General features: G+C 52.2%; 1 protein-coding gene across 1 annotated transcript in view; it reads right to left on the bottom strand.

Moving 5' to 3' along the window:
• Positions 1-15,488, bottom strand: part of CSMD2 (CUB and Sushi multiple domains 2) — a 734,077-nt gene that overhangs the window by 128,614 nt on the left and 589,975 nt on the right. The window contains exons 35-41 of the mRNA XM_045298912.1: positions 14,529-14,732; positions 13,947-14,071; positions 12,572-12,668; positions 11,430-11,534; positions 5,941-6,059; positions 5,341-5,410; positions 2,395-2,511 (exon numbers count right to left, since the gene is read on the bottom strand). Of these exons, the coding sequence (XP_045154847.1) occupies positions 2,395-2,511; positions 5,341-5,410; positions 5,941-6,059; positions 11,430-11,534; positions 12,572-12,668; positions 13,947-14,071; positions 14,529-14,732 (837 nt within the window). The remainder of the gene's footprint in view (positions 1-2,394; positions 2,512-5,340; positions 5,411-5,940; positions 6,060-11,429; positions 11,535-12,571; positions 12,669-13,946; positions 14,072-14,528; positions 14,733-15,488) is intronic.

Raw genomic sequence — 15,488 nt, 5'->3', positions numbered from 1 at the left:
AAAATGAGGAGCTGATACCAAGGGCTAAAATAGAAAGAAAATGTTTTGAGAATGATGATGGCCACCAATGTACAAATGTGCTTGATATAATGGCTATATGGATGATGAGAGCTGTACAAGCACCCGATAAAGTGATTAAAAAAACCCAAACACATTCATGGCCAAAGCGCCCGCCAATTCATAGTAACTCTACAGGACAGAGGAGAATTGCCCCACAGGGTTTCCGAAGAGGCACTGGAGGGTAAGCGTTGGGCTGCAAACCACAAGGTGGGCTGTTTAAATCCACCAGCTGCTGCACAGGAGAAGGCCAGGCTCCGGTGGGGATCTCCAAGGTCGCTGTCATGGTCTACGGGGTCATGCGGATTTGGAATGTTTTTTGAGGGGGCGGGGTTGACACCTTTGTGGGAGCAGACTGCCGCATCTTTCTCCCACAGAGCAATTGATGGGTTTGAATGACGAATCTCTGGGTTATCAGGGGAGCATGTAACCACTGGGTGTCTTAGTGCTTCCTTAGGCACACTGAGACTAGATGCTATATTAGGGCCCTTGTTGGAATCAAACGTTTTCCTGGAATCCTGGCCTGATGCTGGGCCCAGTGGGATGCCTGGTTCCTGGAGGCTGGAGAAGCACCCAGGTTTTAGAGTTCTGACAGCCTGGCTCAGGCTTTACGGAGGCCAGTATCCTCATTTACATGCCTGGGCTCTTTCCCCCTTTCTCCCTCTCGACCAGCCTAGCTGCTTCTGCTCCAGCCTGCCAGCAGAACAGAGGGACTCTGAGCACCCCTCTCTGCGGTGTCTCAACATGACCACCATTTTGCATGCTCATCATTTGTTCCCGGCGTCTTTCATTGGCAGGTAGGGCAAATAAGACTCCATTCTTTGACAGGGCAGCATCTTCTCTCCTCTCCTCAGGCCAGATTGCTCCTTCTCTAACCAGGGACAAAAGGACCACTGTCACCCCCCAGGCTCTCACAGGGGAGCTCCCTGGCCGGGGCAGCAGCAATTCCCCTTGGGACACTTCTTTTCTGGGAGCAAGCTGACTTACGTGCACAGCCCATTGGCTTGATGTCAACACCGGTCCTGTATTACAGCCAAGAAGATATTTGGGATGGAATTACAGTCCCTATGCATAATCCATGAATCATCAGTGATTAAATTTTGTGCTCAGATCAATGTCTTTCCTCCCCCTTCTCCATCGCCCCTTCCCATGCCTGGCAGACTCTCTCACCACCCAATAAAATCTCTCCCCATCTCTAAGCCAGCTAGCATGGGCTTATGAAGAACACAAACTCAATTTCATATTGACCTTGGTTCAATTTAATTAGGATGATAAATCGGATATTGGAGTTAAAAGCACAACTTGAAGCCCAGTCTCTGTAAAAAGAGATTCTTTTTTCCTTTCTTTTTAATCATTGCCTACTAATTCCTCCCTCCGTATTCTTGGATTTTAACTCACTACTCAAACAAGAATCATGGTAACCCTAAGACAACTCCCTACCCTCCTCCATTTTAGTTTTTTTTTATGAAGTGATATTTATGTTTTTAATCTTTTCACATATCATACAATGTAATAGCCAAATCATATTAAGAACAGTTGTGCGATCATCACCACAATCAATTTCTTTCTCATTGTCCTTGTTGTCTGCTCCCCCACTCCCTTCAAGCTGGGCCCAGTGGGATGCCTGGTTCCTGGAGGCTGGAGAAGCACCCAGGTCTTAGAGGTCTGACAGCCTGGCTCAGGCTTTACGAAGGCCAGTATCCTCATTTACACTCCTGGATTCTTTCCCCCTTCCTCCCTCTCGACCAGCCTAGCTGCTTCTGCTCCAGCCTGCCAGCAGAACAGAGGGACTCTGAGCTCCCCTGCCATGGCCCTAGGTAACTGTCCCTGTAGATTTACCTATCCTGGATTTCATATACAGAACATCCTACAAAACAAGGACAAGGAACAACAAAAACAACAACAAGGACAAAACAAAATAGAGGGAAACCCTCAATCAAAGTGAAAAGGATTTAAAGTGGAAACAGCTTTAAAATGGGTCAAAAGGGGAGATCAAAGAATAGCCTCGCTAGCAGACTGAGAGCGCCAGAAAGCTGAGGATGGCAGAGGCGGCTAGGTCAAAAGGTAACACCTTATCATGCGATTTCCCCTTTGGACCACTTTTGAAGTTATTTTGGCTTTTCCATATTTTCTACTATTCTTAATTGATTTTCACACCTGCCTCGGAGCTAGACGGGCAGTGTGGCGAGCCTCCTTTTGCAGATGAGGAAGTGGGAGGCAGACTGCTCAACTGTCCTGACTGAGGTTCTGCTGAGAGATTGTGGCAGACAGCTGGTTTAATTACAACCCCGGGGTCTGGGTGAGAACCCCCAGTCCCAAGGGTTTGGGGAGACTTACCAAAGCCCACAGGCAGTGCTATTTTCCAGGAGCAGTCCATGTTGCTGGGGTAGTTGCCCGGGAAACCTGGGCTCAGGATGACCCCCTCCATCTCTTCCACTCCTCCCCCACACTGCGCTGTGATGGTGCAAAGACACAGCATCAGGACATCATTGAGGAGCAGACAGGGCCATGCCAACTTTGGGACGAACAGCAGGTTTTGTGTGTGTGTGTGTGTGGGTGTGGGTGTGTGTGTGAATATATAGTCACACATCATTTGAACACTTTTTTTTGCATGCACATTCTTTGATTACCTTCTTCAAGTTAGGCAAACATTCTTACCACACTCCTCCAAACTGCTCCACTGCCATGGACTTAAATTCACTGCCCACTAAGCTCCTCTTCTGACTTTTCTGAGTTGCTGCTGTCAGTTTGATCTCACATCGACAACTCTTTGAAAGAGCACAGTGCTCACGGCAGACCTATTCTAATCAGCTAAACCATTTTTCGGTTCAACTAAGAACTTTAGGGTAGAGGTTCCCCCACTTACTTGGCCCACTGCCTCCTTTTCAGAAAGAAAAATAAATTGACAGAACTTTCCAGGCAACTGCAACTTTTATCCTGTAGCCCATGATCCAGGATAATGTGGAGGCTGGCATCTGCTTGTGCAACCCCCCTTGATGGCTCCAGTGTCCCCCAGAGGGCAGTTTCGTGCACTCTGGGAAACAGTTTTAGGGGATAGTTGTGGTTTCAGGTTCGAAGTTTAAAGATCATCTCAGGACCATGGTCTCTGGGGTTCACCCACCCTCAATGACTCCAGAAGGCCTGGATTCCACTGAGAATTTGCAATGCTGTTTGAGACGTCTTCTTTTGACCACGCTGCTGCTACGGAATCTTTGATCAAAGTGTTCAGTAATGGGAGCGGGCACTATCCAATTCTTTTGGTCTCATGGCAAAGGAGGCAGTGGTTCGTACAGGTAATCAGGCATGTGATCTGTTTCTTCCTCCAATTCCCGTCTCTGCCTCTTCCTCTATAGCAACAGTTTTAGTGTTTCCTGAGTCACCAGCCTCTTCAAGAACCCAAAGGGATAAGTAGTTTTCCCTCCCTAGAAAACTGCACACGCAGACAGAATTGAGCAACACATTTCAGGATGGGAAGCATATGCTTGGACTTCCCAGGGGCCCATGAACTCTAGTTGTGGACTGTTGACCCGGAGGGTGCCCTTCTCAGGTCAGACCCTTTGGTGGGGACACACCAAGCTCCCTCCCCTCACTGCACAACCAACTTGTCCAAGTGGAATAAAAAAGTACAGGGAGGAGGATTAGCGAGCACTGAAGCCCTCCTCTGGGCCAGGCCCTGTGCGACATATATTTTGTGGGATGGGTGATCACTGCTGTGTACCACCACCTCAGAACTCTGACATGGCTCGTGTGTGGTTTCTTCTTGGACCTCAGGACAGAGGGACTGTGTTGATCTGAAGCTGGGTAACCCCAAGGGCTGAGGACCTCAGACACCAAGGGAAGTGACTTCAAAGACACTGAGTATATAGAGGCCGGTTCTCCTGCCGCTTGGCTGGAAGACATCTTTCCCTCACTCCCTTCTTGGAAAAGGTGTGAGCAGCAAGGAGCTGTGAGTCAGGAAAGGCCAGGAAAGGGAGCAGAGTGGAGGCATAGGAGTGGCCCGGCAAGCCCCTTCAGGGAGAGGGCGACCCAGGCAAGCTGCCCTGTGCCTAAGGGAACAGTGCGGCGACCAGGCTCAGCACCCAGCTGCGCGGGGCACAATCTTAAAGCCTCTACTTCCTGTGTGAACTTGGGAAAATTCCAAACCCAAGGCTTAGTTTCCCCCTCCATCAGAGCTCCTACCCCCTGGTGGTGGTGTGCTTAGTGGGCCTGTAAGAAAGGAATGCGCTTCCCTTAGAGTAGGGTTGGCGTACACGGGAAGCCTGAGATGGGCCCACTGTCGTTGCTGTGATGGGAGTTCCCTTGGCGAGGCCTTCATGATACATATTGGGGGGAAGTGCCTGGGTGACCGGACCATTCCTGACCTGTGTGGCTGTGGGCACACCCTGCCCCTGGTGAACTCACAGGCGGGGAATGCCATCTCACCACGTGATGCTCCCCTGTCTCATTTCCGCTTCAAAGGTCAACACCGGGCTGCACATCGCCATGGGGCACCAGGCCCACTCGGGGTTCCCTTTCTGACTCTGCCCCTTTCTTTTTAATCCTTAGACTTGCTGTTTCCCTGTTTGCAAAACAGAGACTGACACTAGCTCCCCCGAAGAAGAGCTGTTGTGAAAAAACAGCATGGTGCCTCCCACATAGTCACCTCCTGCCCTCAAGCTGACCCCAACTCTCAGCGACAGAGCAGAACACCTTTCTCCCATGGGAGGGTTTGAACCGCTGCCCTCTCAGTCAGCAGCCTAGTGCTCTATCCACTGCACCATGGTTCCTAGTACATCGTAGTGTGTTAGCCTGGCAGCTGCACGGAAACCTGTTCACCGCCTAGCTAGCAACATGCCAGCCGCCACCCACAGACCCGCGTGGCTGCACAGGTCTAGTGGCTGGGAGTCGAGCCTGGTTGTCCCCCTGAAAGCCAAGCGTTCTATTCCCTTGTTTCCCTTGTAGCAGTTAACGTTTCTGTAGCAGTGGATCGAACTCTTGGCCCTCTAAAAAGTCATAGAGGAGGGAGCCCAAAGTGACTCTGAGTGCCCTTTGAGTTTGGGCTGCTTATCAGACTCTGACGGTCATCAGGAGCATTCTCCTATGGGCACACCTCCCGCCTTTGCTCACGTGGTGGGCAGAGGCTTCTAGACTCGTCCACTTAGAGCGAGCGTTAAAGAAGATAAAAACATCCGTCTGAAACGACTGATTTTGAATAGTCCTGGAAACCCAGACTCTTTCCTGATTTGAATCCCCATCCCCACCCTGCCCCCCATAGACTCGACTGCTCCGGGGTAGCTCTCTTACCGATGCAGAGCGGCGGAGGGTAGGTCCAGCGCCGCACGGTCCCGGGCATGCAGGAGATGTGGGCGTGGCCCTGCGGGGAACAGCGATGGGCGAGCTGCCACGGATGTGCAGCCCAGAACAGGGTGCTGGTCCCGGGCCCACACCCAGGGTGAAGATACACAGAGAGATAAAGTCCCGGGCCAGACCGGCTGGCTGTGGGATGGAGTGTCAGGCGAGGGAGTGAACTTTTGGGGGAAGGAGGGTAATTAACAGCCATTAATACGGAGTTCTCATTACTGAGGCCTTCCTTGTGAGACTCCTTTAATTACTAAATTCCCTTGTGGCTTTCAAAGGAAAATTAAATTTTCCAAAAGTCTAATCAAGCCCAACTTTGCAGGAACACGTTGGAATCTGGCTTGTGTCAAATTGCTCAAGTCAGCAAAGTTTGTCTTTTTGCCTGAACAGCTTCAGGAGGGGTAAGAGCCCCCCTGGGAGCTCCCGGGGTGGAGATGCTACTCCTCTTCTTTGGTGAGTGAGCTCAGCTCATGCGAGGCTGGCCTGGCGACTGATCCCATCAGAGGGGACACCTGCTCCCTGACCTGGGGTGCCAAGGGGCGGTACCTGGAGGGCATATCCCGGCTCGCACTGGAAGGAGACTACATCGTTCACCAAGTAGCGTTCGCCAGACTTCACCCCGTTACTGGGCACTGCAGGTTCGGGGCAGCTGCTGAGCCCTACAGCTAGACAAGACAGACAGACGAGAGGAGACTGGTCAAGCCCAGCAGGCAGTGCAAGGCCAGCAGATGAGGGGCTGTGCTGGGAGGGAAAAGGGAGCCTTCTGGCTGGGGTTTCCCAGTCACTTCCCTGCACGGAGAGGGAATCGGAATGAGGATGTGGGACAGGGGCTCAACAGACTAGCTTCTTGGGGATCTTGCCACTCTGCCCAGCTGTGAGGGTGGAGCACGTCCTTACCACAAAGGCCATCCCCAAGCCCAGGACTCAGTGGATGGACTGTGGAGAAGCTAAGGGTCTTCCCAGTTCTGCTCTATGGCCCACGGCTTCTCTGCTGGCTCCTCCCACATCCTCTCTTCAACTTCAAACTTCCCCCCCATTTCCCTGGCTCTAAGAAGACAATTCCCACAGGCTAAGCAATTGGGAGAGAAGGAAAAGAAAAGTCGAAGGAAGGAGAGACGTGATCAGAAAGCGGCTTCTCAGTGATGCTCAGGGCCCAGAAATTGCCCCCCTTCCCAGGACAGGGTGAGCTGAGACGAGTTTGCAGTAGGTAAGACTGGCCACTGTTCTTCCTGCCGTGTTTCAAGGCCAGGCAGCCCCTTTGCGGCAGCAGTCCCTGGTGACCCCTCATGCTTCGTCTCCTATGGTCATCGCAGGCCTGGACCTTACTCGCCACAGGACCCTGTTATCAACTTCGCTTGGATTCCGACCCTAAGCCACTGTTGTTTTTGGCTGTCCAGCATGCACAGGAAACTGAAGCTTCTTAAAGGAGGGGTTGTAAGTCTTTACTCTTGATCATGGGGTGGCCCTGCCCGAGGGCTTGAAGCGGCTCCCGTCACCTGTGGTACAGAACCTAACATTCTTATCCCAACACCCTGCTGCCGCCATGATTTACGGTTGCCTTTCAAGAGCCCCTCCAAGGGCTCTCTGGACTTTGAAGAGTGGACTTGCCTCCGTTTGACCTTATTATAGACCTTATTATGTCAATTGCATGGAGCTATGATAGGTCTCTGTCTGGATAGGTCTCTGTTCCTCCCCCCACATGGCTGGAGTACCACTCCCTGACTCCTTCCCCTGTGCATCATCTGACCCCTCGGAAGCAGGTCCTAGCATCCCATTTAACAGGTGAGGGTCCAGGATGAGACCATGCCCAGAGACCGTCTAGCTGCAGGTATGATTCATGGCCTGGCTGGAGACCAAGCTCTGAGGTCCCAGTGAGCTCATGCCTCTCGACTGACTGCTGAAATCATCTTTCTCCCTCACCGCCTGCTTTGTGTCCCTCCCTGCTGACTCCCGCCAGCACGCAGACTGCGGCCTCTCCTAAGGGGGCAGCTTCATCCTTCTCGGAGCCCTCAGAAGCCCATTTGCAGGTGCCGATGCTTCAGGTGCACTCACTAAATCTCTGTGCACACAGCCTTCGGGATCAGGGCTAGAAGAACGATAATGAGGCAGACTTATGAAAGAGTTGTCTGCCCATTGGTCAGTGTAAGACATGAAAAAATAGCAACAATTTATGAATTATCAAGGGTTTGGGGGGGAGAGTGGGGGGAAAATGAGGAGCTGGTACCAAGGACTCAAGTAGAAAGCAAATGTTTTGAAAATGCTCATGGCAACAAATGTACAAAAGTCCTTGACACAATGGATGGATGGATGGTGATAAGAGCTATATGAGCCCCCAATAATGTTAATTAAAGAAAGAAAGAACGAAAGAAGGAAAGAGTTGTCTGCCAAACTCCAAAGTAGGCTTCTTCCACCGGGTGTCAGAGAGGCCGAGAGGATGCATGGATTAGCAGACACGATGCCTGGGCCTATCCTGGGTACCTGCATGGCCCAGAGTGTAGAAGAGTGTGGCTTTAGACCTCTTGGGGCTTCGTGGGGTAGGGGCTTCCCAAGGCTCCCGTGAGAAATGGATGAGTATCAAAGACACGCAGGGAGCCAGGATTGGCATGGAGCAGATTGGCAGGGACTGGTCATCCTAATTCTCCAACCATCAGCTCCAATTTCTTGCCCAGCAGCCGGTGGATTATCACTTCACATTCCGAATAGAGATTTGGATAACCGGATAGGCTATACTTTTCTTCTGAGGGAAAATTTATATATAATGAAATACACACATCTGTAAGTATACATTTACCGGGCTTTGACGAAGCAAGTGCTTGTTACAATGTGAATGCCCATAAACACTGAAGAATGCTACCTTATTCCAGAAAGTTCTCTCCTGCCTTTCCCAGTCAATTGCTGCCTGGCATGTGCTTTTGAAGAAGAAGATGTGATGCTTGTAAATAAAGGGTTTGGGGACCTAACCCTCAAATTCTCAGCAGCTGAGTCAAAAACCCCAAGGACGAGGATGAAGATAAACACCAAACTGAACCTGCAGTTCTTCATTGCGGCTGCTGCCACCCCCCCGCCCCCCGCCTGTCTGCAGCCAGGTCCAACGCCACTCAGAGTTCAGTGAGGCGAACAGAGCGAGGTGACTCAAGACCCACTGATGGATGAAGAAAGAGTATGCGCAGGGCAGGGGGTGATGGACAGACAGTGGGAAAGAGCGAGGCAGAGGAGAGAGGAGACTGGGGGCCAGCGCAGAGGAGGGAGTCAGGAAGAGAAATGGCCAGGGGAGAGAGGCGAAGACTGAGAGTAGGAAAGAAAGCTTTGCTAGACAGAGAAAAGCCCGTGCTAGATTTTTCTTCCTCTGCACAGCTTGAGTTGTATTTAAGCGATGCTTGCAACAAGGGGGTGGTGGTGGTTATTATTATTTTTTATCATACGCAATGTATTACTTTTGGAAACATAGTGTTCCATTCCCATTTCAATTAAGTAAACATTCAGAACGAGTCACAGCAGTAGAATGACTTTTCAGTACCCTTCAAAACCAAGCGCTTGGACAATAACGGTTCATTCTCTGTTGTCTGTGCCCTCTTTGTGGATTATCTGCAAAACAAGAACACAGCCACCGAGCTCTTGGCTCCCTGGGAATGCCAGGTTTCAAATATGAACAGGGAGCGCTAACTTCCTCTAGCACAATGAACTTGAGCCTGATGAACTTCCCCGGGGCACCACACGCTTTGCTGTGGCGGTTAGGCACTGTCGAGCTGATCCCGCCGTGCTCCGTCCTGCACTCTGTGCACAATCGCTGTTCTGTTGGGGCACACGCTTGCAGTCACCAGGTTTAAGCACCAGCCACTGAGAAAGCTGCCAGTTTCTTTGGACAAGGAACGCTGGGAGGAGTGGGGGGCTGGGGGCGGTGCCTGGAGTGAGGAGGTAGAATGGTGAAGAGATTTAGGAAGACAGTGCCCCCCTCCTCCTCCTCAGAAGAAGAAAGAAAGAACAGAGCAGACCCTACTGAACATTTGAGGGTTTAAACTTGAATACTAGATATGGAAATCAATGAGAGGGGTCGGGGTCGGGGAATAAAGGTCATTCCAGGAGCCTGGGACACTTCACCATCTCAGGTGAGAGCGGTCTCCACCCTGTGGGCAGGACGATCTCAGAGGTTCCTGGCTGGTCTTCTACCTTGCAGGGCCCTTTGTTTCAAACCGTGTCAGGACTTTCCTGGCAGGGACACCCTTCAGTTGGTGAGTTTCCTGGGATCCAGCTAATCTACCTCCATCCATCCCGGACAGGCATCTGCGTAACTGTCCGTGCTGACCCTGACCCTACCCGACTTCTAGCATCAATCAAAGCTTCTACATGCTCAGGACCATGATGCCAAAGATGGTCATGCCAACCATTCAAGCACCGCCGGTGAGTTGACTCTGGCTCGTGGCAGCTGAATGAGTGTCAGAGTGGATCTGCGCTCCATAGGGGTTTCCCGGGTTGAGTTTTGGGAAGTAGAAAGTCAGGCCTTTCTTCTGAGGCACCCCTGGGTGAGCTTGAACCTCCAACCTTTTGGTTAACAGCCGATGCTAAAGCCACAGATGCTACTCAGAGCCTCCTATACTTTTTACTGGTCATTCCAGCCCTAAGTCAGAATCGCCTTCTGAAAGTCTTCCCCGGCCACAGTCAGCTCCCACTCTGTACTACCTTAGCACATCGTGCTGCAACACAGCACTGCTGCCATGCCGTCTTCCGTCCCAAGCTAGTCAGGCTTTCTGGAGCCAGACTCCTCAGACCTGGCACAAGCGTGATCTCTTAAAGGCAGCTTGTCCTGACATCTAAGAAGCCCTGGTGGTGTAGTGGGTTCACATGGGCTACTGACCACAAGGTCAGCAGTTTGAAACCAACAGCTGCTCCTTGAGAGGAAGATACGACTTTCTGTTCCGGTAAAGATTGACCGTTTCAGAAACCACAGGGATCATTCCACCCTGTCCTATGGGTTGTTATGGGAGTTAGAATTGATTTGAGGGCAGTGAGTTCTGAGTTTGCATGATTTCTGCCTCGCTGACCCTTCCCTCCTCTGAACCATCGCTGTTTCATTTAGAGCAGTGGTTCTCAACCTTCCTCATGCCGCGACCCTTTCATACAGCTCCTCATGTGGTGGTGACCTCCAACCATAAAATTATTTTCATTGCCACTTCATCACTGTCATTTTGCTACTGTGATGAATCGGGAGACCCCTGTGAAAGGGTCGTTAGACCCCAAAGGGGATCGCGACCCACAGGTTGAGAACCGCTGGTCTAGAGACATCTATGACAGTGCCCACAATGCTGGTTTAACCATGGAGGCACTTTTCTGTCGACATGGCTGTCGCTCCGCAATGGATGCGGAGTGGAAGTAACTCTCTTGATCATACTCAGACCTAACTAAGCCTAGCAGACACCTAGCACATAGCAGTTTCTCAAGAACCTTCTTCCCATTACCCAGTAAGGAGAAGGAAGAGGGGCGGCAGCTCCAGGATGTCCTTGTAGAACAGCTTGTCCCCCAGCCACCTCTTTCTTTATTGACCCCAGAAGACGCAACACTGTACGTTTTTAGGCGAGACCACTTCAGGACACTGGAAGCCAGAATCGTAAGGCTTTGAGCCTGTTAGGAGGATCTGGGGCCAACCAGGAGCGAGACTTCTATGCAGGGGTGAACCCTCCGGGACTGCTGCAACACAGACAGGACTGAGGGTTTTAGGGCAGGATGGGGGGAGCACCTCCATTTTCTGATGTTAGGGACCGGGTCCCCTGCTCATTTCCGGCGTGCCCACATAGCAAACCAGCACATGGGCCTGGGGCAGGAGACCCCTCGAGGGAACCCCAGCTGTACCCCTTACAGCTGTGCCTTTTGGAGGGGGTGACAGACGTTCTCTGAGCTGCAGCGTCCTCCCCAGGCCTGGGGTAAGGCTTCGGTGGGATGGAGATGACCAAGCCCCGGTATCCCCCCTACTCACAGGGGTGCTTGGTAGCTGCGAGATCCCACCCTGGACCCCACCAACCACTGAGACCCCGAGTGCTTACTCTTGTACTCCAGGTGGAAGCCAGCGGCGGACACACTGATGTCGGAGTAGAAGTGCAGATAGAGCTGGTTAGAGGTGCTGTTCAGAAGGGCGGGCACGGTTGTCCCTAGGGCAAGGAAGCCAGGGTCACTTGGGCTCTGTCTCCCTTGCTTTTGCTACCAGCTGACATTTTGTTCTCATGGCCAAACCCCCAGGTGGCTCCAATTCTCCAACTCACTGAGTGACAAATGAGTACCCCTCAGAGGGCTGGGTCTGTCATGAGAGGGAGGAGAGAGGTCTAACCCCTTCCTCCAAGCTGAGCAGCAGCAGAACCAGATGCTGGCAGGAGAGCAAGCTTCTGGAATGCCCTGTCTACTCAGGAGAGGGCCTGCCTCGTGGTGGGCAGTGTACGCAGGGTCTTGGGCCACATGGAGAACTGGGACCTAAACAGATTCAGACAGTGGTCTTGGCCAATGGGCAAAACCACCGCCAGAAAGTGAAACGCTGCACCTTCTTGGGAAAGTAGCCGGTAGCCATTCACAAAGTTAGGCCTAGAGTTACCAGAGTCCCAGCAATGTCCCTCTTAGGTAGTCCTCCACGAGAACTGCAAACACGACTCCACACAACCCTTGTCCATGGGGGCTCACTCCACCAGTATCTGTCACAGCGCCAGAGTGGAAACAGCCCCTTCTGCCCATCAGTCGATGAAAAAACAAAATGTGGTGTATCCCCACAGTGGAATATTACTCAGCCATCAAAAGAAAGGAAGTCAGGTACATGCTTTGACACGAGGAAGCCTTGGAAACATCAGGCTAAGTCAAAGAAGATAGACACCAAGGGCCACATACACTCTGATTCCATTTGTGTAAAACGCCCAGAACAAGGGAATCCATGGAGATGGAGGGGAGACTGGCGGTTAATTGGTGGGAAAGTAGAATGGGGAGTGATTGCTAATGGGCACCTGGCTTTTTTTGTGGGAGGGTGATGAAATCTAGGATGATGTAGTCGGGATGGGGGATACAACTCTGACGATGCTGAAGAAAGACACCAGCTTGCATACTATCAAAGGGGTATTGGTGGCAGGCGAATGATATCTCAATCATGACAATTTTCAGACCATCCCCCACTGCCCTCCCAGAAGAGGGCCCTGGAACCCTGCCTTACCCGAGAAACTGCCCAGCATGGTGGCGGTGTTGTCAGCGCCATCAAACACTTCCAGGGAGTCCCAGTTCTGCTCTGTGACAAAGCTTATGACTTGAATCTGTGACGGCAGAGGGAACACACTGGTCATTAGGCAGCTTGAGTTCGTCCCTCCCCGCCTGTCTATACATCCCTTGCTGTAATTAATTCAATGATGGAGCACCTACTCTGGGCCAGGAGTGAGACAGAGGTCCTTCCCTGAGAAATAAGAAATGGTTTCACAAGTGGAGGTAAAACCCCCAACCAAGCCCTGGCGGTGACTGGATTCCAACTCATACAGGGCTGCTCACAGGGACACAGGGAATCCAGGACAGATAAACCAACCCCTCAGGACCAATAATGAGAGTAGCGATACCAGGAGGGTAGGGGGAAGGTGGGGGGAGAAAGGGAGAATCGATTACAATGATGGACATATAACCGCCTCCCCCTGCCCCCCCGCAGGGAATGAACAACAGAAACGTGGGTGAAGGGAGACAGGGGGTGATGTAGGATATGAAAATAATAATAATTTATGATTTATCAAGGGTTCATGGGGGAGGGAGGGTGGGTGGGTAATGGAGGGGGTAAAAATGAGGAGCTGATACCAAGGGGTCAAGTAGAAAGAAAATGTTTTGAGAATGATGACGCGGCCTATGTGCAGAGGTGCCTGATACAGTGGATGGATAGATGGATGGATGGATGGATGGATTGTGATAAGAGCTGCCAGAGCCCCAATAAAATGATTAAAATAAATAAACAAGAGCTGTAAGAGCCCCCAAGAAAGTGATTTCTTAAAAAAACAACCAAAGAAGAGAATGATTAAAATAAATAAATAAAAGCTACAAGGGGTGGGGGGGGGAAGAAGGTGTTCATGGGAAGATGCACAGGGAGAAGGTCACATGACGATGGAGGCGGAGACTGGAAGCAAGGGATGCTGGGGATTTCTGGCAGTCTCAGAAGCATGGTTGTGGACCTCTGGTCCTTGGCCCGGTGAGAGCCACGATTCTGTTGTTGGAAGCCGCTCAGTTTGTGGTGATTTGTTATGGCCGTTGTGGGAAACCAATACATATGCAAACTCATTTGAAAACCATTTCAGGTGAATCCTTCCCAATCTTTGCATTCCGGCTCCAGGTCCCAGGACGCCTTTTCCTGTTCCCTGCCAGCCCTGCACTTCCTCTCAGGCCACCGAAGCTCCGGCAGCCCACGAGCTGTTATGTGTCTCTGTGCGTGGACCCCATCGCCACACTTGGGCCGAGCCTCCGGAGCCCTAGGGCTGTAGAATCCATACCTCACTTCCCTGGCTGCCCCCATTCCAGGCTTGACAAGAGCCAGCCCCTGTGGTTGGCCATCTTGCTCCTACCTGGATGCCAGCGCCTTCCGGGACCACGATCTTCCACACACAATTGAGGCTGTTCAGGTAGGGCTCCGGGAAGCCGGGAGACAGGATGGTGCCCCTGCGCTCTGTCAGGTTACCTCCGCATGGCACTGGGTGGACAGGCAGCTCAGTCAGAGGCTCCTCCCAGGTATCCCCAAGCACCTCTCCACGTAACCCCTCCTTCAGGGGCTCTCAGTCTCCATTACTGACTCCTGCTTTTGTTAGCTTAGCCTTGAGGTCCCCAGGCCGGTTTTCACCTTTTGTTTATAGTCTCTTCTCTTACTTCTCCCGCACACAATACTCCTTCTAGGACCCAATCCCCAGGCCTTCATATTGGTCCCTCCCCTTTAGCCCCACCCCCCTCCCCTCTTTCCTTCTGCCAGGCCTTCTAGACCCAACCCACTGGATTAGCAACTTGGCCTGAGTGAGTGGCACCTCCTACCCAGTTATGCTGGTGGCATGGTGCTGCTGTGTAACTTGAACATCAGTGGGTCTTGCTGTCACCACTCCCCAGGAGCAAATGACTGCTGCTTCCCCATCCCCTGTCCTGGTGGTCCGGGTACTCACCCACACACGCTGGGGCTGAGACATTCCACTGGGCCAAGGCCCCGGGAATGGGGAGGCACTCGATGTCTGGGGATCCTTGTAGGACATAGCCGGAGCTGCATTCAAAGCGGACCACGGCGCCCACGGAGAAGTCACTGCCCAGCCTCTTGCCATAGCGCGGTTCTGGCACGGAGCTGCACTGCGTGGCACTGGTTCGAGGTACCGCTGTAGGCGACAAAGGTGCTGAGGGGTGGGCCTCTGCCCTCTGGGAATTGGCCAAGAATTTACACCCAATGGGACTGGAGCTGAGGCAGTCTAGAGATGCTCTGAGCTTATCCATCCTCTTAGGGCAGGGGTAGCGGGGCTAGCTAGAATAATGCCCCTTTCACTGGAAACTAGCTAGACAGGAAAGCTGCTTCCATGTGTCTGGAGCCATGGGGGCCTGTGGGAGTCCACTCCACCCCGACCAGAGAGGCCCGTTGCGCTCTCTGTCTTTATAAGGATGCAGGTTTCCACGTGCCCAGAGGGAAACTCTGTCTTGGGTCTCTTTTCATTGGGCCCCCAGGGCCCTGCTTCACGCTCTGAATCTTCTCTCTGCTCACACACCAGACAACCTTCTTCCACCCATGCCTCAGCGACACATCCTCTGGGGTGGGATAAAGCCCGCACCAGCCAGGCCAGCTCCTCCTGGGGAGAACCAGGTGAACAGGCCATGGTCGAAGCTGGGCCTCGGAAAGGTGGACAGCATCCTGGAAAAGGAGGCCTCTCACCCTAGGGGAGGCCAGGAGGCTCCCAGCCTTGGCCTTTCAAGGCCAGTATGAAAGAGGACACATATACTCCAAGTCCCTGCTTTGTGCCAGCTATTTAGTGAGTCTCTTTTAAGCCAAGGAATGGTCCGCTGAGTTAAGCACTATTATTAATCCCCATTTTTAACCGTGAACAGATTGGGACTCTGAGGAATGGAGTAGCTGGCCCCCAGCG

The sequence above is a fragment of the Echinops telfairi genome, unplaced genomic scaffold (genome assembly GCF_000313985.2).
Source record: "Echinops telfairi isolate 266 unplaced genomic scaffold, ASM31398v2 ScPeMD7_7457;HRSCAF=8495, whole genome shotgun sequence".
NCBI classification, from domain to species: domain Eukaryota; kingdom Metazoa; phylum Chordata; class Mammalia; order Afrosoricida; family Tenrecidae; genus Echinops; species Echinops telfairi.
Note: the sequence above shows the minus strand (reverse complement) of the source record. Positions and strands in the feature narration are given on the sequence as shown.